The sequence below is a fragment of the Xiphophorus maculatus genome, chromosome 5, assembly GCF_002775205.1.
Source record: "Xiphophorus maculatus strain JP 163 A chromosome 5, X_maculatus-5.0-male, whole genome shotgun sequence".
Taxonomy (NCBI): Eukaryota; Metazoa; Chordata; class Actinopteri; order Cyprinodontiformes; family Poeciliidae; genus Xiphophorus; species Xiphophorus maculatus.
In genome coordinates this window covers 30,382,806-30,408,412 of record NC_036447.1, presented here as the reverse complement: position 1 = coordinate 30,408,412, position 25,607 = coordinate 30,382,806, and the positions used below count along the sequence as shown (strand labels likewise).

Sequence of the window (25,607 nt, the reverse complement as noted above, 5' to 3'; positions counted from 1 at the left end):
TATGGTCGTTACAGTACTTAATTATTATTTTTTTGGTCAAAGGTATGTTCACAATGACAACATCAAATCCTGAACATCCTTGTGAACCATTGAAACATGTTCAGGAAAATTAAAGAAAACCTTCATTTGAAAAATGAACCTGATTTTTCTAAGACAGGGATGGCAAAATGCAGAGTTAGGAGCAGTTAGGATTCAGCTGCATGGGAGCAGCGTTCCCTCTTTACTCAGCTTTAGTGGATATGAAACAGTTTGAAACACACAAGGACAGAATGTTTTTCATGAGTGTGTATGATTAATGTGAACAAGGAAACAGATGTAGGTGGAATGAAAGAGCACCAGCTTAACTTGACATTTTACATAATCCTTTTAACCTCATCATTTAAGTGTTGACTTGTCATTCACTGGAGACAGCCTGTCCTCCTGTGGTCACAATCATTACTGACTCATATCCAGCTATGACAAACCCTGAACTGCAATTATAAAGAGGTGAAGTTCTGACTATCATTGGATTTCTGAAAAATTCCATCATAGCGTGAGATTGATTAATAATCCAACTTAAACATCATATTTGTTGATTTGTAGTTACACATGTACAAACCTATGTTAATGAGGTTTGCCTGTATAATTCAACACTTACCATGAGGAACAGCGTTTATATTGATCCTAAAGAGGTTTACGTCGGGTTTTTACATCACCAGTTGCTTTAAGCAGAGTGCAGGTGCACTCTGCTGATGGTACCTGCTGAGATTGGAAGGTAACTCAGTTTGGTGGCCTTCAAAATTGGCACCTAAGTTTCAAGGTGGATTTATAGACGGTAATTTCATTTTTTTTCATCTCATCTGTGAAAATCAGATTTTCTGTTTCTGTAAGAGCGAAGGAGCACAAGCAGAGGTCTCTGTCACTTGACTGAAACAACACCTGCTCAGCACACAAACATTCAAACAACGACTTTCATTAAAAGCATGATGCATCACCGACTACGTGGTAAAGATTTGTTTCACTCCCAAGTGCATTTTTACATACCTTTGCTTGCTACGAGGGCATAGTTTACTTTCAATATATTACCGTCATATTTAGTAAATTGGAATACTTTCTGAGGAGGCTAATTTGTCAAATTAAAAATATCTTTTGAAAACTGACAACCTTTAAACAGCTATTAAACATACATTTCATGAAGCTCACATTTCTGTAATAAAAATGGTTTTATTGGTCTGATGTAATGTTATCATTTTAAATGTTATGTTTCAATAACTAAGTGGAAAATCATCATAATTAACATCAGACATTGCCCTGTGAGTGTAATTAATCTATATAATATGTTTCACTTAGTGATAGTTTTTGAAATAAATTGACTTTTCAACAATATTCTAATTTATTGAATCGGTCTGTAATTTTGTGTCATGGAAAGAATATTATACAAATAGGTTTTCACTTTTTTTTTTTACAAATATTTAAAAATACAGTAAGTAAGTAGTGCAGGTGATTTCAGCCTCGCTCAGCTAACCTCAGGCACATCTTTCAGAAATATTTTTTGATTAACATTTTGAAGGCAATGTAGTATTGTCCTATTACTTCCCAGTAATGTGCTTCTTTTTGTTAGCTGACCAAATAAAATCCAAAGGAAAATAAATTGACGTTTCCAGTGAACAACACAACCTTCAAAAACGTTTCACATTACTAAAGTACTACACGGATTGGCACAATTGTTGAAAGCAAAAAGACCTTCACAAAAAAGCCTTACTGTTGCAAAAGTTATTGATGGCAGATTATAGAAGAAACAAATAAGTCATTTTTAATATTAAAAAACACATAAAACGGGGCGTGCCGTGGTGGCGTAGCGGTTAGCGCGACCCATGTTTGGAGGCCTTGAGTCCTCGACGCGGCCGTCGCGGGATCGACTCCTGGACCCGACGATATTTGCCGCATGTCTTCCCCCATCTCCTTTCCTGTCAGCCTACTTTCATATAAGGGTCACCAGAGCCACAAAAAGACCCCCTGGAGGGCTAACTCCCCCCCCCAACCACCACCACCACATTAAACACTCCAATTGGTTAAACATTTATGAGTCAAATTTACACTAATCACAAATGTGTCAGAAATTACAGCAAACTTCTACAATACACAAGAAAAAGAAAAGAGAAATGTTTTAAATATTTCAAATTGTCAAAAAGAAGGTTTTCTGTGAGCAAAGCAATACTAGACAAGATGTGAAGTTTTCACCTGATGAAGGTTACCATAACTCACAAACTGAGACACAAACTGAGTCACAGCTCTTAGTTTGCAGCACAGATAAAATGAAACTCATCATGATCAGACTTGATGAACCAGAGATGGTCTCCTTCTTTCTCCATGGCTCCACTGGTGTCAGTTTTCTTTTGGTTCATTGTGACCCCAGTGTTTAAACTCTACAGCACTGTCATCAACCCAGAACCAATAATGGAGGGAAGAGGTGCAGTCAAGGCAGAGCCATATGAAGGGCTGTTGGCTTTCTCAGCCTCCAGTTCAGCTAAGGTTTGCATCTGATTATCCAAGATGGAGGCCAGCTCTTTGTGGTTAACGTCTGCGGTTATGTATGTATGAATAATGTCAGGTCTAAATACCTATTAGAGACAATTAAACAAATACAGGAAAGACAAGAGAGTTAGATTCTTTTATACTCGCGAGGAGAGCAGACAGAGAGATGTTTCCAGTTACAAATCTCCACCTACTCTGGAAACACATCTCCCGCTCCCTCTATTTTATTGATCTTTAGGAACCTGCCACAAGGGGCGCTGCAACCCTATGGGGTGGGGTCAAAGCATTCATCACATGGTTGCAGCGCTAAATAACATTCACTTCTAGACACATGTTATCTATACTCTAAATCTTTCTTGCTCCAGGCCCGGTGTGAAACAAGACACATTGCATAGCTTCAAAGCAACGGCTTTGTATCACAAAGCAGCACAGAGCAGAGTTTATTGTCAGGCCTGTAAAACTCTGCTGGGAGCAATTAACACCTCTGTCTTGTAGGAAGTCCTGCAGGGCAACAGCTGCTGAGAGTAGCTGTCACCCCTATTTCCCAGGGCAGTCTCAGGATAGAATCAAAGTTATTTAACACACAGAAACATTATCTAAATGTAACTACAAGGCTACATGATACAACAAATATTTGATAATTACTAATAATACAATTTATCCAACAGTTCCCTCCTGTTTATCGAATATTTGGTGTCGTCTAATATCCCTCCAAAAACAGTCACTTCAAATGATTTCCGCTGGGAGTTCATTTTTTTGAAAGCAAACATTTTTACACTCAGGGGTTATACCCAGTCCAAAAATTAGGATCTGGATACCTGTCAGAAGAAGAGTCATCATCAGAGTAGGCTTTGTCAACATCAGATTTTTTCTCTAATAAAGGATACATCTGTGCCATCTGGTCCTCCATGGGTGAAATCGCTGTGGTAATGAGACGGTTGAACAAAGAACGCAGGCACGGAACAAAACAACATCCACACAAAGTCAAAATTGCAGCAAATACTGCAATTGATACTAAGACAGAGGACACAAGGTTTCTATACTTCCCAAAAGCATCCATCCATGCATCCCACATGGAAGTATCCACTCCAGAGTGTTCCTTCATTTTGCCATTAAGGGTGCGAAGCCCTGTAATGGCCTTCGTTAAGCTTCCATCAGCTGCTGTATTGTTTGGTAAAAATGTGCAACATTTTTCTCCAAAAATCATGCACACCCCTCCTTTCTCAGCCAGCAGCATGTCAAGAGCTATGCGGTTCTGAAAAGCCATCAGTGAAGTAGCAGGCAGCTGTTCATACACTGCCTCGAAACCAGCCTGTGTCCAGTTTCCCAGTTTTTGTACATTGTAATGGATGTAATTTATTCCGTCTACGTTTTTGTTAATCGTGCACCACCAACAAATTGTAGATTCAACCCCACCCTGATCAACTAATTTATATTCATCAGGCACTCCACGAGGGACCCCGATGGCATCGATGTATGTCGGATCAGTATCTGTATTTTCCATGTCACTTCACGTTTCTGTAAGTGTTGCCTCTTCTGAAACAAAACACTAGACAAAAAAAGTATTAGATCTTCAGCAGATGTAGGACAGACATATACAGGCAATAACAGAGAAAACTAATGCACAAAACCCCGTTACCACCAGCTTCAAAAGACATGTTTCTAAAGTAATGTTTTGCCAAAATGTTAAACATATGCAGATCTTTCTCTTAAACCAATCTTATAAAATAGAACTAAACAAACAAAACAAAACAATCACAAAAACTTAAAAATGTAGTTGTAAAGCTTACAGTTACCATCAAAAAATGAAAATCACTGTTAATTAAACTGTCCAGTTTAAATTACTTTTATAGTACAAACTGGATCTTACTAGTTATTTGTCTAAAACATTCAACATGCGTTCCTTAAACAAAATTCAAAAGAGTTAGACCTGGAGAAATTATAATGTCAATGTATAATTTAACAAATCTAGGCATTTTCAGAATATACCAATTTTACCTAGGTCTTTTGCTTGTCGTTGAATTTAAAGTTCTATTCAAATCGTTTTAAATGGATTTAAAATCAAAACAAAAATCAAGTTCAGAAAAATCATTATAATCCCGCCTGTGTACTTTTACTGATTAGGGATAACTTTAATCAATAACAGATTCTTCAAAACATTTCTTTAAACATTTTTTGCTCCATTAAATTAATGCTCTGAAAATGGCTAACACAATAATATTTTTAATTTCTATAATTGTTTTCCTAAATTAATTTACCAAAATATGCTTCATTAATCGCTATAATTTTGTTATCTATTGTTTCAAAATCCTTTAGCCCATTATCAGAACATGTTTCAATGGAGAACGACTCAAATCCATTCAAAAGAAACATATATTTCACCAGACCATATCTTTCCTTTCACTTTTTATGTGTAACACGGATCAAACGTTCTTCAAAAATAAAAAATATTATTCAAGTAATATAAAAGATAACCCTATAACATATTCTCCCCCCTGTTGATGCATTATCTGCTAACGCATCACATTTCCACTACTTTTAAATAACGATGTTGAGAAAACAGGTTTATGATGTTCCCTGAGAAATTCTACCAAATTCAATGCTGCCTTTTTCCCAAAAGGTAAAACTCGTCAAAACAAACAAAACAATTTATGTTATCATGCTTTATCTTCAAGATTACTATTTTCCCAAAACACTTCACATTACAGTTTTAAAGCTCCTTATCACATTTAACTCTTATGATTGTCAAATAATTCATTTTACAAACTCCTCAAAAATTTTCACTAGTGTTTGACAAGGCGTGTTTACCAATTTAGACTCTGTGAAGGTTTCGCATTAACCAGCCAGAGAGACGGTGAAGAAAATTCAAAATATAGTCAACAAAAAATCAAAAAATGATAAATTGGGCCCAAACTAAAATCAACATAACAAAGTACAATGCAGTCGGTAACAGAACAAACTCAAGCACAAACTGACTTAACAAGACATGAGGGGAACTTAGATAATGGCTGATCAGACCATTAACACACACTAAGGGGCAATTAAACACACAAAACCCTAACAAATACTGGTCAGTATATCACTAAATCTACAAATGAAAGAAATTAAAATAAAAACCAAATTTCCCCTCCCCTTTTTGAACGGGTCAAGAGGAAACTGGTAACTCAAAAGAAAGAAATGAATTCGTTATATTTAACAAAATATAGAAGAACTGACACTTATAGCTTAAATAAAAAGTCAGACTAATGAAAACAAAATTAAAAAATAAAAAAATCCAAACTACTCACTAATCAATATATAAAGTAATATTAAAGGAAAACAGTAAATCAGTGTTTGGATGTAAAAAACTTATATTTAACATTTTCCACATTATTCCTTGCTCACCAAGTATTTACTTGCTTAAACTATTTACACTAAAGAGAAAATGTTTCACTAAATCTAAGCACAATCCTGCCTTATGTAATTAAATCCTTATATTTTTAGTTTTATTATCTTTACCATTAACCCATAAGGTATTCCAAACTTAATATTATCCTTTAACAACAAATTTGTACAGTGTAGCAAACTTTTTCTATATTCAATCAATTTCTTAGTCAACAAGTGAATTACTTCTATTGTATTCTGTCCTGTAGATTTAATAATATTTTATCTATCCTAAAGTTTTGGTCAGTTTAAAAAGACTGATTGTGAAACTATCTAGAATCGGTTGCATACTGCAGTTTGTTGTTATCGGAGCAATGCCTCTTACAGTTAGAGCCTGTTTCTCTAAAGATCTTTTTATCTATATCCTCTACCCATTTAAAAAGTCCTATTATAGCTAATTGTATTTTATTTTATTATTTTTTTTTTTATTTCATTTACAGCCCTCTCTTCTTTCTGTAGGCACTTTTGAAATGAAGTGACCTTTTGTAATACATTAAAAGTTCTTGAAAAAGAAATAAATCCATACATAGAGTAATGTTAATGTATTTATCTCACCATCCCCCCAGTTGAGACATGCAAAAACGCCATGGCTCAATATAGCAGCCCACTTATACAAGTTGTTTTTTTTTAACAGGAAAAATAGGAGTGTTAACATGAAGAATTTTCACACTGCACTATGACTCCTGCCTCAATAAGATCTTTAATTACTAGTTTTATACCCTCCTGTGCATCCGTTTTTAAAGGATATTGCTTAACTTTTGGTCTAAACTCTGTTTTGGGTCTAATTTGCACTGGCAAAGCTTCCTTGACAAGACCCACATCTGTGGGACCCTTTGACCATAATTTATCAGGAACGTCTTTTAAAAGAACTTCCTCTTCTTCTGTAAGAAACATTTGTCAGTTTTGTTTGGAGTACAAATGTTGTCCCTTTTGCACCCATGTTGTCCAGAACAATGCTTTTCTAGTTAACCCAGTGGAAGCACTAGTTTCTATGTTTGAGGAAGTAGTTACCCAATCGGTAGCTGCTTCTCCTTCCTCAACAAGATTACCTAATTGATTCCACTGCTCATTTCTTTGTTTAAACAAAGATACATGCGGGGAGTTCCACGTTCTGTCTAAAGATTTTAAATCATCAGGAAGAGCAACAGCTGCAACGGCTGTGTGTTTTGTATCTGTATACAGATAGGTCACTGTGATCTTAGCTGGAGTGACCTTCTTGAGCCTGTCTTCATAAATCTTGTCGGGCCCAGCCGCATTCCTGAACCAAAGAGTTATGTGTAAATTGTCAGGAGGCATTTGATCCTGTGGGGCAGAGATGGCTTTACCTCCCTCTGTCAGGAGTGCCTGAGCAAAGTTATGCGGGGGTCTGCAGGGCACTTCTAATGTATAACAATAGTGTGGATTTCCATTTCCCTTAACAACAAAGAAATCTCCCTTTTTCATTTCTGACTGCCTTTTAACTGCTATGTGCCCATCAGTGGTTGGAATCAAAGCTAAACCTAGCTGTATAAGGCCATCTCTGCCTAATAAGTTTACTGGGCATTCTGGGAGCATCAAAATGGACAACTGGCAAGCTTGTCCCTGTGGATCTCTAAGCCAGACTGGCTCTGATTCATTGACTTGCGTTAATTTTCCCCCAGCTGACCTCACGACGACAGTTTCCCCACTAATCTTTACCCCAGTAATGTTTTCTCTGCATGTTGTTCTACATGCACCAGTGTCACAAAGGAAAAACTACAGGTTTACCATTTATGAAAAGAGTTATTTCTGGTCTTACACTATCCATAGATAATAAATCCTGTAGATTTAATTGGACTTCTTCACTCTCTAAACTTTCTGATTCTAGTCATGCTGACTGATCTATGTATTTTTCTGGGCAATGTCTGGCTATGTGTCCTTCCTTCCCACAACACCAACATCCTAAATAATTTTGTTTGAAATTATTTTGTCTGTAATTATTTTGTCTGTAGTTTGCTCTGCGTTGATATCTTTGAACTGTCCTTGCTGCTAAAGCATTAACTCTGTTTGTTAATTCATTACTATTGTGTGCAAGAACTTGAGGAGGGTTCCCTGCTAACAATGGGGTCCAGTCTCCTCGAACATGATGCCAATCACTGCCTAGAGCAGTCATCCAGACTTGTTGAACCTCATTTCCATTTAAATGATAAGATTCACGTATGTTATTCATGTCTTCAACAAAGCGGTTCACATCCTCTTTAAGAGGTGTGATCCCTTCTAGCGCCTTTTTTATATCCTCCAGGGTCCACGTTCTATATACTAGAATCGTGGGCGCTGCTCCATCTACTCCTGCATTAAGATTTGCTACTTGTATCATAGGATAAAGATCAGTCGTGTGTGGCTGACTATTTGCCTCTTCTGAAGGGCAACATGGGGGAGGGAGAAAAAGCCCAGTGGGAGCTGCATCTCCCTGCACCAAAGTTTCTCCCCAGTTCTTAGACCACTTAAAGTTTGCTTTTTGTGATCTAGTAATAGGTCCCTCACTACCTTTTTCCTCATATTGTGGGGGTGAGGGCAAGTCGGGGTATAGTTTTGCATTTTGTATTATTTGTTTCTCCCCTTCTGTTTTGTTATTTTGGTATTTGGTAACTTCAGCTACGTCCCCTCCCCCTCCTGCTGCTTCCTGCTCGTCTGCCTGCCTTTTCACACTTCTGAAACTTGTCTCATCATCCTCCCTTCTATAAAACATCAAATTCTTTGATTTCTGTGGGTTTGACTTTGTTTTTATTTTATTTTATCTTGCAATACTGTTAGTTTCTGTGAGTTTAGACGGCCATCAAAGTTGTAGTTTGTTAACCATTTATCTAAATATTTTATGCGGATCCTGATTTTCAACATATTTCCAGTCATTTGATTTCAACCTGTGTGTTGGCTTATTCTTGCTTATACTTTGCCCATTTTTTATTTTTTTTATATTTAAATTTAGCCCAGTTTGTCGACGCCTAGGGAGTCCTAAAAACTGGGGTTCTGTTCAGTAGGCCAGCAATTGAAACAACCTGTTGAGGTAACCCACGCTTCAACTCTTTCGAGTGGGGGTTCTTACCTCTGCATCCTCAAGAGGTTTGCTGGTTACAATCCTACTGTTTTTATATGAGATAAAACACCAAATGGTATTTATATCTCCAATCTCACTCACAATCATACGTTTGTTGCTGCGGAATTTAAGCTCCTGCTCAGCCGGACTCCGCCATCCGTTCCAATTACAAGTTTAATGCCTGATTTAAATATTTTTATTATTGATTAAAGTTTATTATTATATATCGAATTGAGGAAATTTTATTATTTTAATCTTTATCGGCTAATTGATTAAATTTTATTATTTGTATTTTTTCCCATTTATTAAATTTTACTGCAGGTTAATACTAGGCTCCGTGCGCCTTTTCCACGAAATTTTTACGTAAGGACTTCGGACGCCCTTCACGGATTCAGTTTCATTTTTACCTGTTAGAGTCTAGAATGTCCAGGGTTTTCTTATTCGCGCAATGACCCGCAGTCATTCGCCACACTTTTAAACAAGAATCTACTCACCCTCTCCTGTCTTCCCGTCAGAGCCGTCAACCGTAAGATCCCAGCAGGCAGGCAGAGCGCCAGCCCTTGAACAGGTTCTGATAAGCTTCCACTAGGAAACTTGCCGTGCGCACGGTCTTTACTGGGGTCCACCATGCCCGCTGGAATCCTTCCGGTATTTTGGCCTCCGGCTCGAAGGACCAAATAATGTCAGGTCTAAATACCTATTAGAGACAATTAAACAAATACAGGAAAGACAAGAGAGTTAGATTCTTTTATACTCGCGAGGAGAGCAGACAGAGAGATGTTTCCAGTTACAAATCTCCACCTACTCTGGAAACACATCTCCCGCTCCCTCTATTTTATTGATCTTTAGGAACCTGCCACAAGGGGCGCTGCAACCCTATGGGGTGGGGTCAAAGCATTCATCACATGGTTGCAGCGCTAAATAACATTCACTTCTAGACACATGTTATCTATACTCTAAATCTTTCTTGCTCCAGGCCCGGTGTGAAACAAGACACATTGCATAGCTTCAAAGCAACGGCTTTGTATCACAAAGCAGCACAGAGCAGAGTTTATTGTCAGGCCTGTAAAACTCTGCTGGGAGCAATTAACACCTCTGTCTTGTAGGAAGTCCTGCAGGGCAACAGCTGCTGAGAGTAGCTGTCACCCCTATTTCCCAGGGCAGTCTCAGGATAGAATCAAAGTTATTTAACACACAGAAACATTATCTAAATGTAACTACAAGGCTACATGATACAACAAATATTTGATAATTACTAATAATACAATTTATCCAACAGTTATGCTTCTTTCCAGGTCCTGTTTTGGTCAGTCAGTGAAAAATGTTAATCTTAGAAAGAAACATAAACCTGTTTGATATGACAGAAAGTCAAGCAACTCCATATAGGATATAATGCAAACAGCACAGTTTTCCTCTGCTGAAGAGGATTCTTCTGATGATGAATCCTCAGAGATTTCTTCAAAATTTATGACAATTTGGTTTCACATCCAGGTCCGTTATGTTTTTGGGAAGACTGGTAAAGACATTTTTTTGTAATATCTGTGTTGGCAAAGAGTTAAGTGTGGTTGTAAAGGCAACTCACTAAAACTGTGAGCAAGAAAACACATCCAGGTCCATTTGGTCATGAGGAACATTGACACTTTCAAAAGCAACAAAGTCTTCTGATGCCTTTACTGTCAAATCCATAGTTGTGATTTTGATGGTAACTTTTTCATCATTAGAGGAATCTTCCATGTCCTTTTGGTCTTCAGGGTTCAATGTCAAAAGCAAAGTATTTTGATCTCTCGTCCTCAGAACTCTCTACAAAAATGTCATTGCCTCTTGTGCTATATCCTAACAAATTTTCAACTCCCTTCGTAACAAGAAATCCAAGGTCCCATCACAGGCAAAAATCCTCTTGACTTGGTGTTCAGTTAAAATGGTTTGTAAAGTCAGTTTGAAGTCGTCTCTCTGGGATCGATCTACCTCCAACCAAGTTGAAAAGCAAACTGAGAATTCTTGTATCTCTCTGAACATTTATGACATCACTGACATCACACAGAGGTTCTCATGGATACGATGATGTCAAACAACCTGTGTCAGGGTTTTGTTTGTTTTAGTTGCTATGAAAACACAAGGAGTTATGACTGGCGTAAGATTATTGTCAATTAAAAATGCATGCGTAGACATCTAAATTAGTAAATGTTAGTCAATAAATGTGCAGAAATTTAAGTTTTGTATTTGTCTTGTTATCCAACTCATACATGCATGTAAAAATGGGATATTTTACATATGAGGATACTCATGAACAAATTGAAATAGTTATGGACAATCCATGAAGAGCACAGAGATCCAATAACAGAACACCACTCTGGTTTAGATCAGGCTGGCCGATCCTCCCAACCACACCCCTCCAGGTCTGCAACAGCAATATGACTAACTTTAAACACTTATAAGCAGAGGTTGAAAATAGCTTTGACTTTTCTTTTTTACTTTTCAATGAAAGTAAAACATATGTAATATACTATAGAAGAAACAAAAAAAATGTAATTTGCATTATTAAAAACATATAAAACACTCCATTAGTTAAACATTTAAAGCTGTGAGTCAAATTTACACTAATCACAAATGTGTCAGAAATTACAGCAAACTTCTACAATACACAAGAAAAAGAAAAGAGAAATGTTTTAAATATTTCAAATTGTCAAAAAGAAGGTTTTCTGTGAGCAAAGCAATACTAGACAAGATGTGAAGTTTTCACCTGATGAAGGTTACCATAACTCACAAACTGAGACACAAACTGAGTCACAGCTCTTAGTTTGCAGCACAGATAAAATGAAACTCATCATGATCAGACTTGATGAACCAGAGATGGTCTCCTTCTTTCTCCATGGCTCCACTGGTGTCAGTTTTCTTTTGGTTCATTGTGACCCCAGTGTTTAAACTCTACAGCACTGTCATCAACCCAGAACCAATAATGGAGGGAAGAGGTGCAGTCAAGGCAGAGCCATATGAAGGGCTGTTGGCTTTCTCAGCCTCCAGTTCAGCTAAGGTTTGCATCTGATTATCCAAGATGGAGGCCAGCTCTTTGTGGTTAACGTCTGCGGTTATGTATGTATGGTTATGCTTCTTTCCAGGTCCTGTTTTGGTCAATCAGTGAAAAATGTTAATCTTAGAAAGAAACATAAACCTGTTTGATATGACAGAAAGTCAAGCAACTCCATATAGGATATAATGCAAACAGCACAGTTTTCCTCTGCTGAAGAGGATTCTTCTGATGATGAATCCTCAGAGATTTCTTCAAAATTTATGACAATTTGGTTTCACATCCAGGTCCGTTATGTTTTTGGGAAGACTGGTAAAGACATTTTGTTGTAATATCTGTGTTGGCAAAGAGTTAAGTGTGGTTGTAAAGGCAACTCACTAAAACTGTGAGCAAGAAAACACATCCAGGTCCATTTGGTCATGAGGAACATTGACACTTTAAAAAGCAACAAAGTCTTTTGATGTCTTTACTGTCAAATCTGTATCTGTGGTTTTGATGGTAACTTTTTCATCCTTAGAGGAATCTTCCATGTCCTTTTGGTCTTCAAGGTTCAATGTCATAAGCAAAGTATTTTCATCTCTCGTCCTCAGAGCTCTCTACAAAAATGTCATTGCCTCTTGTGATATATCCTAACAACTTTTCAACTCCCTTCATAACAAGAAATCCAAGGTCCCATCACAGGCAAAAATCCTCTTGACTTGGTGTTCAGTTAAAATGGTTTGTAAAGTTAGTTTGAAGTCGTCTCTCTGGGATCGATCTACCTCCAACCAAGTTGAAAAGCAAACTGAGAATTCTTGTATCTCTCTGAACATTTATGACATCACTGACATCACACAGAGGTTCTCATGGATACGATGATGTCAAACAACCTGTGCCAGGTTTTTGTTTGTTTTAGTTGCTATGGAAACACAAGGAGTTATCTATGAGGTAAGATTACTGTCAATTAAAAATGAATGCGTAGACATCTAAATTAGTAAATGTTAGTCAATAAATGTGCATAAGTTTAAGTTTTGTATTTGTCCACTTTTCCAACTCATACATGCATGTAAAAATCTGAGAGCTGTGTGTGTGTCTGACACCCTGGACGAGTAAACCGAAAGAAAGAGAATGTGATGAATGACATGCAAAACCTGTTGCATGTCAAGGTTCTTTCTTTTAGTATTTCAATAAATAATATAAAAATTCAAAGCTATATAAGTAAATGCATGAATAAATGAGCCAGAAAAGGGTAGAGTACCTTCTCTGGGTCTAGGAGGATGTCCTGCCCCAAGTGGAGGAGTTTAAGTATCTCAGGATCTTGTTCTGGAATGAGGTAAAAATGGAGCTGGAGATTGACAGGCAGATTGGTGCAGCGTGTGCAGTGGAGCGGTGATGTGCTGGTCTGTCTTGGTGAAGAGAGCTGAGTCAAAAAGCGAGGCTCTCAATTTACCGGTTGATCTACGTTCCTACATTCATCTACGGTCATGAGCTTTGGGTCATGACCAAAATAAAGAGGGAACAGATACAAGCAACCAAAATGAGTTTTTAGGGTGTCTGGGCTTTCTGTTAGAGATAGGGTGAGAAACTCAGTCATCCAGGAGGGACTCAGAGTAGAGCTGATGCTCTTTCACATCTAGAGATGGCTAGGGCATCTGGTTAGGATTCCTCCTGGGTGCCTTCCTGGTGAGGTGTTCCAGGCATGTCCTAGAGGGAGGAAAACCCCCGGAAGACCAGGGACATGCTGAAGAAACGATGTTCCTCTGCCGGCCTGGGAACACCCTGGGATTCCTCCAGAGAATCTGGAACAAGTGGCTGGGGAGAGGGAAGTCTGGGCCTCCTTACTTAGGCTGCTACCCCCATGACCCGACTTCGTATAAGTGGAAAATGGATGGATGGATAAATAAATGCACACACACACACACACATGCATGATATACATGGTATAATAAAATATAGACAGTATTGTTAAATAGCTTGGTTAGTTAGCTAGTTTCACAAACTATAAAATAGGTAAATTTGAGGATATGTAAATTTGAGGATATTTCTCACACACACACATAATGGATGTTTATATTTACAAATGTTTAAAAAATAAAAAATAAAAAGATTTCAAATATAAAATAATTATTGTGTAGAATAAAAAATAGTAGAAGATATTACATTAAATATTAAAGGTTTTATATAATATTTTCTACTGCCTCTGGCTGTGGCTCCAGCTGCATTCTAAAGTTTTGAAACTTCCTGGGAGCCAACTGGAGGTTTTTCAGCAGGTGTAGCCTGGTGATAACCAGTTCCTTGTTCTAAAGAACTGGCAAATATTATATAATGAAAATATGATATTTACAATTAGATGCTACATCACTCCAATAATATAAAATCATTTTTAATACAGGTTTGGAGGTTTGTGAGGAACAATAACGTTGCCCTCTCTGAAATGGAACATAAAATTAAACGGATATTAAACCTTTAGGTTCAGGGGAATGATGGACAGCAACTGAAGAATAAATTGTTTTTTTTTTTTAAACCAAGTCTTCAGTAGAGACACTCTTGAAACTTTTCAGTCTTAAACTGGGATTCAATATTTCTCATTCAAATAAAAAAATGGCACAATCAGGCATTTTGTTTTAAATGTTGGGAACTTCAAATCTTGAATAAAACATCTTTGCTTTTTAAATAAACTTTACCACCACAGAGCCAGGCTGACATATTTTCAATTATATCGCGCTGCAGCATTCAAATTTCATATTCTGCATTTATTGTCATGTTCTCAACCTGATGGGGTTTTACAGAGCTTTGCATCAGCTTCCCCTTCAGAGTTTTTATATTGCAACTTTGCCCGAAGAGCAGCGTATAGAAAACGACCCTTTGTGATGCAAAGAACTACCATTTCTCCATTCGTTCCCACTTTGTAATTCAGACAGCTTCATCTTTTTCCTCTCAGCGACAAAAGGCAGTCAAGGCATTGTCAATGCCAACCGGACCGCAGTGCGCACAGGGGCGACGCTGCGCGCCGCGCTGCTGCGCTGCTGCGCTGCTGCGCGCACCATGACCACCCTCGGAAGACGGATGCGGCTCTGTTGCTGGTCAATCAGGCTTATAATGTTTTCTTCGCGTTTTTATCAGATGTGGAATTAAGACAAAAGTTTTACAAGAAGCTCAAACAATGGCCCGAATCTAAATAGACCCACCGCTTCACTGAGGTAAGGTCATTTATTTGTTCATTGTAACAAATGACCACATGACTCATGTACTAGTTTACGGCGAAAACCTTTTGTTATGCGGATAAGTTCCAGTATTTAAACTTGGCTATACTTTAACTTTATTGGGCAAAATGATATTTTCTTTGCGCATTCTGTGTAATTGTGAAACTGAATCAATCGTCTTGATTCAGGAAATAAACTGCCCTGACCTAATTGTTGACGGGCTAATTGTAATATGACCATAGATTATATCATTTATTAGAGGACTTGGTGTGGGAATATAATTGATTTTAAAGTACATTTTCCTCACATAGATTGCTGTCAGCCTGTGATTTAGACCTAATTGAGTTTAAATGACAACCTAGAAACACTCGTTGCTGTCCAGTACGATGTTGAACAGACAATTCTGGGTTTTTAAATCATTTGAACGATTCTTAATTTTGTGCAAGAATTTTTCTTCCTATGAAATGTGAGACCATTAATAGACAATCATACCCAATCAGGCTTAAAGATCCCTAAGTGCTCGTTTTTGCTCTTTTAACAACAAAATTATCATAATGACAACAGTTCTCTATCTGAAGCAATTTAGAGTAAGCCACTGGAGAGTGGTTTTCACACTAAATGCTGCCTTAATGTCAGCAGCTTTATGTGATAATATACCTTAAAACGTGTTTAGATTTTACTATTCATCCCCCACAAGTAAAAACAAAACAGAACAAAAAAACCACAATTGGTAATTTTGAAAAAAATAGTCTGCTGTTTTTTGGCTAAAGCGCAGCAGAATATTCTTCATTGTCATTGCTCAGTTGTTATGAGCTAAAACAGAAATGTTTGTACTAAATGCCCTTTGGTGTCCAACAGAACTGTAACATGTACTGCAGTCATAATGCAGATCAGTTTATACTAGAGATGCTCAGATCCAGGATTTTTCAGGTTCTGATCTAATCCTGATATCAGGTCACCAATATTTTCTAAAGAAAATCACTTTCACCAAAGTATTTGGTGTTGTTTTTAACACGGGGCTATAAGTGGACACGTAAGAATACAAAATTCCACACACACGTGAGCTATGCAAATTCTGTCCGACTAATAATTGGAAATGTTTCAGACAATCCTTTATATGGAGCTTCTAGATCTGTATATTTCCTGACTTTTTAAATAAGGTAGCAGTTACTACTGCTGTCAAAAGCTTTTTGGTAAATGTTTCAAAAATGGTCTGAAAAGCCTCTTTAACTAGAGACAAAAAACATGTTATTCATAAGCCTAACTCTAACAAAATCATAAAACAGCTCACAACTTTTGCCAAACAGTGAAAAAGCATATGTTGGTAACATCATTAAGCTGTTCTTAACAACCACTATTAAAACAGATAGCATACAGATAGCTAATCACAGCAGTCTTTGCGTAACTTCTTGTGTATAAATATTCATACATTTTTATTAAAGTCTGCCATAAGGTGGCCATGAGGTTACCAGAAAAAATTTCCACTGCTCCAAATGTTTTACAATAAATGTTTATCTTGTATTTTTCCCATTTGGCCAAAAAGCTTTCATAACAACAAAAGTTTAATGTAGGGGCCTGGATGAGGATGGTTGACAGCGCTAAGCCCCTCCTCCTGGCTCTGATTGGTTGTTTTTGACTGAAAGCGAAGCATTTTTGCAGATTGCAGGTGGATGAGCTTGATCTATTCACAGATTACCTGTCTGATAATCTGTGAAAATGTCCGATCATTATGTCAGGACATAGTGACAGATTTAAAAAATACGTAAGAAACTGATTTTTGAAAAGTTGCATATTCTTGCAACAGCTTTATTATGTTTTATTTAGGCATGAATAAATCTGGTGAGTTACTGTTATTTTAGCTTCCAAATGTTCAGGTTTACAGTGAATTCCACTTTTGCCTCTATGTTCATTAAAAAAAAAGGATTGAAATCTTTACTGGTCCAACTAATGTTTCAATATTCATTCTGCAGGCTGGCTGTTAGCCATGAACGAGGATGAGCTAAACATGACTCAAAAGGAGCCTTTTCCATTTGAAGATGAACATTTTGACTGCTGTATTGAGGAGAACCTCTGGACATTGAATGACAGCACAAAGCTGGTTGGAGTTCAAGTTGTCCTCATCCTCTCTTACAGCACAATCATCTTATTTGGAGTCACTGGAAACTCCTTGGTGATTTATGCCGTCTATAAATTCAAAAACCTACGCACAGTGACCAACTTCTTCATAGTGAACTTAGCTGTGGCTGACCTGCTGGTGAACACACTGTGTTTGCCTTTCACTCTTGTCTACCTTCTCTATGATGACTGGATGTTCGGTCAGGTGTTATGCTTCCTGCTGCCTTTCGCTCAAGGCATGGCTGTACACGTCTCCACCATCACTCTGAACATCATCGCTCTGGACCGCCACAGGAGCATCGTCCACCACATGGAGACCAAGATGTCCAGAGACATGTGTGCCGTGGTCATCGTCATCACGTGGGTGCTCAGCGCCTTACTGGCTAGCCCGCTTGCTATTTTCAGGGAGTTTGGGTCCTTTAACATTTCCACCGAAGAGACCCTGCAGGTGTGCGCGGAGAAGTGGCCGGAGAGCAGCATGAATGGAAAAATCTACAGCTTCTCCATGCTGGTGGTCCAGGTTGTCATACCGTTGCTCATCAATTCTGTTGCATACATCCGCATATGGAACAAACTGAAGAAGCACATGATATGCGGCCGCAATGACAACCAGCGAAGGAAGAAGACCACCAAGATGATGCTGACCATGGTGGTGGTCTTTGCTGTGAGCTGGCTGCCCTTCCACGCATTCCAACTGGCTATAGACATTGACAACAGTGTGCTGAATATGAAAGACTTTAAGCTGGTTTTCACCGTGTTCCACATCATGGCCATGTGCTCAACCTGCGTCAATCCCATCCTGTACGGGTGGATGAACAACAACTACAGGACGGCCTTTTTGTCTGTGGTCAAATGTTACCGGCCCCTTGGTGTCAGATATAGATCCTCCAAAAACAGAGAGAAAGAAAAAGATGACGATAGGGACTGCACTGACTTCAGGTCAACAAACCTCTGAGAACAGGGGGGAGTATTTATTTGTCGACTCAAAACGCACAGTCCCTCGTAACGTTTTTTTTTTTTTTTTGCCACTTTTACACATTTGTCATGCTACAGTCAGAAGCTTCTGTATTTTTATTTGGGATAGATCAAGGCAAAGAGATGCACAATAAGGAAGTAAAAAGTCAAATTTCTTACAAATCATATTCTGTAAAGCGTGTGTTTGTACTGAGCCTCCAAACTTCTGAGGCCTCTAAAAAAATCCAGTGGAGCCAAAAGGTAACAGGAGTCATGGTGTTGGTTTATTTCAGCGTGAATAGAGCTGCATCTCACAGAGCACTGTTCATTCTAAAATGAGCAAAAATATGGCATAGCTGCACACTTTCCAGAACATCATAATCTACCTAATCAGAGGCTGGGCAAGGAAACAAAGATTCAGAGACGCAACGAAGAGGCCCATGGTATCTCTGGAGGAGCTGCAGAGATCCACGTCTCACATTGGAGTATGTGTTGCTATGGCAACTATTAGTTGTGCATTTCAAAGATGTAGCTGTACTGAATGTGGCAAGAAAATAGTGTTAAAAGAAAGCCAAGGTGGAAGAAGCTGCTGTGGTCAAAATAAGAGCAAACTGTGAATTTTGTGGCCCGTATAACCGACACTGAACATCATCTTAAACATAGTGATACATGATGGTGGCAGCATCATCCTGTCCGGAGACGGGATAGAACTGGTTTAACTGGAAAACTAATGAGCACTGTGAAAATGATGTATCACTTTCCTTCTGTAAAATTACTATCTTTGACGTGACATGAAATTCTGTAAGTTTGTGGTTATAACATGACAAACTGTGGAGAAGTTCAAAAGGTGTGAAAACATTCAGGGCACTGTAAGTGTGTCATATATGTTACAATGAAAACTGGTTCAAAATGCTTTTAATGTTTAAGATGAAATTTTGCATGAATTTATCATAACCATTAATGATAGGACAAAATGAGTCTTTTGTTTTTAGGTAAAACTATTGTTTATGTGGACCGTCTGCAGTTATGTTTGGATGCATATTGTGGGATCGTTGATGCTGTCTGAGGTTTTCTAGTAGGTATTAGGCTGAGTTCACACATCTGGAAAATGCAACCAAACTCCACCTTTCTTACTGCAGTCGGAATTTGGCTCTTTTCACCCAAAAAATAAAAATCCCATTGGTGCCTTTTCCGTATGTGTTACGAAATTTTACACAGATCTGATAGTTTTCAAAGCGTCTGCAGTCTGAACGGCCATGCTGCATTTTAGCCCACTTTCACGCCGTTGATGTGAAACATGTCCCATATACGGTAAATCCAGACATAAACAATGGCTGAACATGATAATTATGAAATTATTAAGGAAGTCTGTTAGTGAAGCACATCGTCCCAATCCCACCACTCCTGGATCTGACAGCCAAACAGACTCCTCTACAGATAACTCTCCTCTGAAGGCCGTTGTTACTGGTTCTGCTTTCTTTTTATCATCTTCCTTCGTCTTGTGTGATCTTATTGTGATACTGCTGTCTCCCATTGCTCTCATAGTTGTAGCATTTAATTGAAAAGGAAAAACTAAATCAGATTTCAGCAGAAAAATTGGAATTGAACATGGAGACCGACTGTGTGAACATAGCCTTATTGCAAAAAATCTTACATTATATTTGTGTTTTTCTTTCAAGGAGGATTTTAAGTTTGTAATCTTTCAAGGTGATGTGGACTACAGTTTAAAACGACTGCAGTTTTAAACTGCTCTATTCTCTAACAGAAGAATAGAGTTCTTTTTGGAGAACTCTATTTCTCCAAAAAGAAATAGAGTTTTGTTTTTGGAGAAAAACTGCCTTTTTACTTTACTTCTTCAGACCTTTTGATCATGTAAGGAGAACGTTTAGAATGCATAAAGACAGAATTTGACCGACCAAATACTTCAGTTTAGTAGATGGGCTCCTGAAGGACGATCATTCAGTTTGTACCGATGCTATTTCCCAAAGATATGACCTCCTGTTCATGTGCTGTTGATAGATTGTATAGCCTGGCATGTTCCTTTGAGTACAAATTGCAGAGCACAATTTCATCGGGTACAAGCATTGGACAGAAAAGAAAAGCTGCAAGGTAAAAAAAAAAAAAAAAAAAAACCTTTGAAAGAGTTTCAGAAAGCTTGAAAAAGTTATTGATCAATGACCCTTTGGCTCCTTCATGGGCAATGAAAATGAGTTTGTCATACAAAGAGCTCAAGTTTTCTCAGTTAGAAACTTTTCTTATTTTGTCTAGATTTTTTAAGAATTGCTTTCCATTATATTAAGATGTTAAATATGTCACAAACTAAGGAGAAAAAAGCTTGAATGTTAGCTTTTTGCAACTTCCACTGCCAACAGATACTACACAAAAAACCAACACAAAAACAAATACACTATGAAACTGTTCATTATCGTCATAGGCTGACCTTGCACATAAGTCATCAGCAAATTATAGTATTTCCATGGTAAGATCACAGGCATTTCAAGGCTTTATCTTGAGTTTGCATAAATAAAAGTTTGCTTTGAATCCCATAATTTCCTGCACATTGATGATGCAGTTTGCTTTGAGTGGTCTGTAATAAATGTAGTTTTTTAACAATTGGGTGTCCTATTTGAACTTCCTTTGAATGTATGTTGTTGCTGATTGCTTATCGTCACCTAACTGAAATAATAAGTCATTATTTTAGGAGTCGCCACCTGCTTTTTTTCCCAAAAGATGTTTTAGGAAAAAAAATAAAAAAATAAAAACTTCTAGCAAAAAAAATTACTTATGAAGGTGACGCTATGTTACAGGTCTTGTTCTGTTTGATTGAAAATTGGAAAAAAAAAAATGTTGTTGTTTTTTTTATTATTTTAATAATATAAACTGCATACAGCTCAGATAATTAGAGAACATAATCAGTAGCCGATATTTTATTTTTAGGAACACCTGCTTGTTAGCTCCAAAAGCAAATCAACAAACCGTATTGCATCGATGGATTAAGGAGTTCTAAAGAACGAGGGGCTTGTAATGTTTGACTGGAAAAAGGTGGCGAGAGAAGAGAAAATCAGGAATCAAACTCAGGACTAGAACTTAAAATACCTGTTGATGTCACAGTTAGAAGAACATGTGCAGGCTGGTTTGAGATGACAGAAAAGCAACAGTAGCTCAAATAATGATTTGTTACAATCAAGGTATGTTAAATATTATAACAGCATCTCTGCTGCCTCGGTCATCTGGAGGGTATTTGAAGCAGCTGAATGGCAGATGAACACTCAATGTTTTTTCCAGTTAAACTAGCAGTAGGAGTCACAATGTGCGTTTTATTTATTACATTAGAAATGCAACTATGTTAAATGCCTTTTTCTGAAGATTAAGAAAAGTTTTATACATGTTCTTTAAACTTGCTTTGTTGTTTGTTTTGGGAGCGTCATCTTAGAACCTGATTTCCTGATTCAGAGATTTCCAAATGTGGAAGGTTTAAATTGTTGTTTTTTAAATTTTTTTCTTATTCCTGTCATTGTAGCTAAATTTGCCAATTCATAATGAATGTGCTTCAGGGTCTACACTGTGTAAAAATTCATGTGAATAAAAATAATAAAACTTCAGTCTTTTGATATCTAAAACCATGAGTAATATTATTTCTGATGCATCTTGTTGATCATTTAAACTAAGCTTGCACACAATTTAATTTCATGTTTTTTCAAGGCTGGAGGAGTAAAAGATTTATATGCTTGTATTATTTTCATGAAGTATGGATTTTAATCTGTAAATTCATATTGTAAATTTTATCATGGCTTCTTTTGTTTCATTAGATTATCAGAAAATCTCAAATGAAAGAATATTTATCTGAATAAGGAAAAATTTAGCATACAAATGTGTAAACACTTCTCCCAGTTATTTCATGATTGTGGATAAATTACCCAATACCAATCATTTACTAAGCAACTTAGTGCAATAATATGAAGCTCATCAACAGTTTCAGATTATGAAAATGTCAATTTAAGCAATATTTAGAGGTGTTATAAAAGATCAGGTTTTTTTTCTAAAAAGTGGTAGAAGAAAGGAACAATAACAGGGTGTTGGGAAGCCATGGTTCTCTGAGGGAGTGAAGAATAACCTGTGGGGTTTGATCCGGCAGATGATCTACTGAACCTCAACCTGCTGTAGAAAATTCATTTCAGTTCTGATAGACATCCTGTTGTCCATCTGCAGGGACAAACAAGTCCAATCCTTCCCAGAATTCTGCTAGAGTTAAAGGATTTGCTGCTGTGTTTGTTGTTGACGCCACAGAACATTTTCAGGGTTTGGCTCGTTTGGCTTAATGGGTCAGACAGTTTTCGTAGCAGGGGGTTGGGCCTAATGCCAGGTTAGCAAACTTTTTACTTAAACACCTCACAGTAACACCATGTACCTGAGGCCAGGTTTGTGAACGGAGTGAAGTCCTCCACTAAAAGAAGTCTTGCTTTGGTTGGGTTGCAATGACATGGCATCCAGGAGTCTCTGCACATAGGCTCAATAAATGTATTTGTACTGATGACATTCTTCAAAGTTGTCAAGTGTGTTTTTCGTCTTATGTTTCAGCCAATCACTAGCTGCTTATTCATTCGGCCCAGTGGTGGGGTGCAGGATTGGAAGGTCATGTTAAGCAGAGAACCTCTAAGAGGCTTTCTTGGAAAACCGAGGAACGCAGCCCCTCCTCTATCCTGCCCTCTTTGTTTGAGCGTTGTAATGGCTTTTACAGTGATTACGCTGGTCTTCGGGTTTTGTAGAGCTCTTCCTGTTGACCACGTCCTCACTGATTAACTTTGCATGTACGTGAGGAGCTGAGGGATTGAGACATTAGATGCCCAGGTCTCCATTTTTAGAAAGCTATTGATAGTGCATTCAGCACCAAGTCAATAATTGTTTCTTTAGCTGTCCGACATTATTGAACGGCTGCCCCTGACACCAAGCTAACCCTCAGGATGGGAGCAGTCCACTCACTGCTCGAGTAAAATTAACAAAAGCTTAGAAAGTAAAGTAAATTTACCCTTCTTTACTAATTGTCTTGTCTGTTGGCTTTTAAAGATAGATTGAAGTCGTCCTCCAAAAACTCCCTTGACCTTCAGCCCCATAAGTGGTAGCATCTAATTCACCTCCTTTTGACAGTAATGAGATGGAGTCAGATGCAGAATAGAGGCACATTGATTTGAGATAGAGAAGCAGCAGAAGGATAGGAGGAAGAAGACAGAGACTGGTGAACTCCTAATATGCAATGATAAAGTTTATATTGATATGTAGGGATTTGGAATATTTATACTTTTCTTAACTCAGTGAATATCATGTAGAGTACCACCCTGTTCCTCTGCAACATCCTTCGTGGCAGAAATGATGGAGCTCATTGAGATTGGTTTGTTAGCTGACATGAACGTGGAACAGTCCACACATCCACAGCCTCGGTCTGCTGACGTCCAGCTGGAGTGTGTCTGGGATCGATTTTCCAGCAATGTCCACGTTTCAGCTACCTTCTAATTTCAGTTGCAGTCAAATTTAGCTGTCGTCCCTCTTCTTCGCACAATGTTCTGGAAGCGCCGCCTTTTAAAGAGCCCCTCAGCATGAAGCTGCCACCATCGTGCTTTACAGCTGGTGCAATGCGCTTAGCTTTGAAAGCTAAATGGTTCATCCTATAGCATGTGATTGTGGCCAAATACATCAAACTTTCTCTCATCCCTCCATAAAATGTGGCGTTAGACAATGTTTGGCTTCTCCATGCGATTAGTTGCAAATTTAAATTGACAGTGTTGATTTTCAAGCAGGCCCTGCGACAGACTGGCGACCTGTCCAGGGTGTACCCCGCCTCTCGCCCGGAACGTAGCTGGAGATGGGCACCAGCAACCCTCCCGACCCCATTAGGGACAAGGGTGAACAGAAAATGGATGGATGGATGGATTTTCAAGCAGGTGATGCTTTCTCTTTAAGCACACACACATTGTCCATGTTGGCGTCATATTTGCTTCATTAAGGACCGTTCATTTAGGAGTCACTATGTCTCTCTCAGTCAAGCATGTCCCTTTAAGATACATGCAAAGTCAGTTTGTTGTTTCATTAAGGAAATGAAAGGTTCAGGGATGAGGACACACTCCATTGTTTTCCCTTCTGCTCAATGAGTTTTGGGTTGTGTGGGCAGCAAGAACACTTGGGTTGAATCAATTAATAAGGGGAATCCAATCAGCAACGAAAACAGACTTCACCTGTGGGCCGAGAAAACATTTTGAGACCTCACAGGTATGAGGAGGAGGTGATTTATCCTGTAGGAGAGTTCTGTGAACCTGTTCCGTCAGGGTCAACGCTCCCCATGTTGCAGACTCATCCCTGCTTCGCCACAGCTGGTTTAATTAAGGGGTCATGTTGCAAAGGCATGGTGAGAACTTGACCCCTGAATAGTTTTAGGTCATTTTTCAGAGATCGTGAAGACCTTCTGCAACTGCTATGAGTGTGGAAAGGATGAAGAAAGACAGTTTAGAAATATCAGTGTGTATTTCAGGGCTTTCTGCATTGTGAAAGAAATTAATCTCTATAAATTTGATTTTTTTTTTACATTAGATCTATAATGAACATTTTATTCACTAAGCCCATAATGGAATTCCACAATGTGAAATTCTGAAAACTGAGAACAAAAGCAGCAGAAAAATTAATGAAATTTTGTTTCGATCATTTCCTTGTTCATTTATGCTCGATAAGTCTTTCTATATTAGCTTATTTGGTAACACTTTATTTGTAGGGGTGTGCACAAGGCTGACATGGTATTTTGACATAACACTTGTTACAAACATGAAGGAGTATTTATGAATGGTTATGACTGGTATGACGTGTCATTCCGTAAATGATGACACTTTAAGTTGCATTAAAAGTGTCGAATTTGCAGTATTTGGTAAATAATGACATTTTAAAACAAAGTTACATTAAAACATGAATAAAAGTTCATTAAAAGTGTCAACTTTGCATTTAAAGTGTCATTATTTACCAAATAACACTTAATGACAATAGTCATATACGTTCATGAAGACTCTTTCATGTTCATAACAGGTGTTATGTCATGTTTATGATCGTGTCATGTCAGACTTATGCACACCCCTTCAGATAAAGTGTTACAGTTCATTTTTGCATTTAGTTCCTTAATTTATTGTGTTTGTTCTCTGTGTCTTTGGATTTATTTCCTACTTTTGTGTTAGTCTTTTCACCTTGGTTTACAGCATGAACATTTGTAAATTACATGCAATCACTTTAAATATAAATTTTAATGTTTTTTTGTTGCTTTTTTAGTTTACTGGCTAGTTTGGCAGCTTTAAAGCCTGGCTGTATTGCA

The 25,607-nt window shown here is 37.8% G+C and overlaps 1 protein-coding gene across 1 annotated transcript; it reads left to right on the top strand.

Moving 5' to 3' along the window:
- Nucleotides 1-15,053: 15,053 nt before the first annotated feature.
- On the top strand, nucleotides 15,054-18,471 carry LOC102217453 (neuropeptide Y receptor type 2-like). Its single transcript, XM_005810230.2, has 2 exons — nucleotides 15,054-15,193; nucleotides 17,167-18,471. Exon 2 carries the CDS (start codon nucleotides 17,181-17,183, stop codon nucleotides 18,264-18,266), a length of 1,086 nt encoding a protein of 361 aa, XP_005810287.1. The 5' UTR covers nucleotides 15,054-15,193; nucleotides 17,167-17,180; the 3' UTR covers nucleotides 18,267-18,471.
- Nucleotides 18,472-25,607: the final 7,136 nt, after the last annotated feature.

Coding starts and splice junctions, on each gene's coding strand:
- LOC102217453 (XM_005810230.2), top strand. CDS start 17,181: ATGAACGAGGATGAGCTAAACATGACTCAAAAGGAGCCTTTTCCATTT.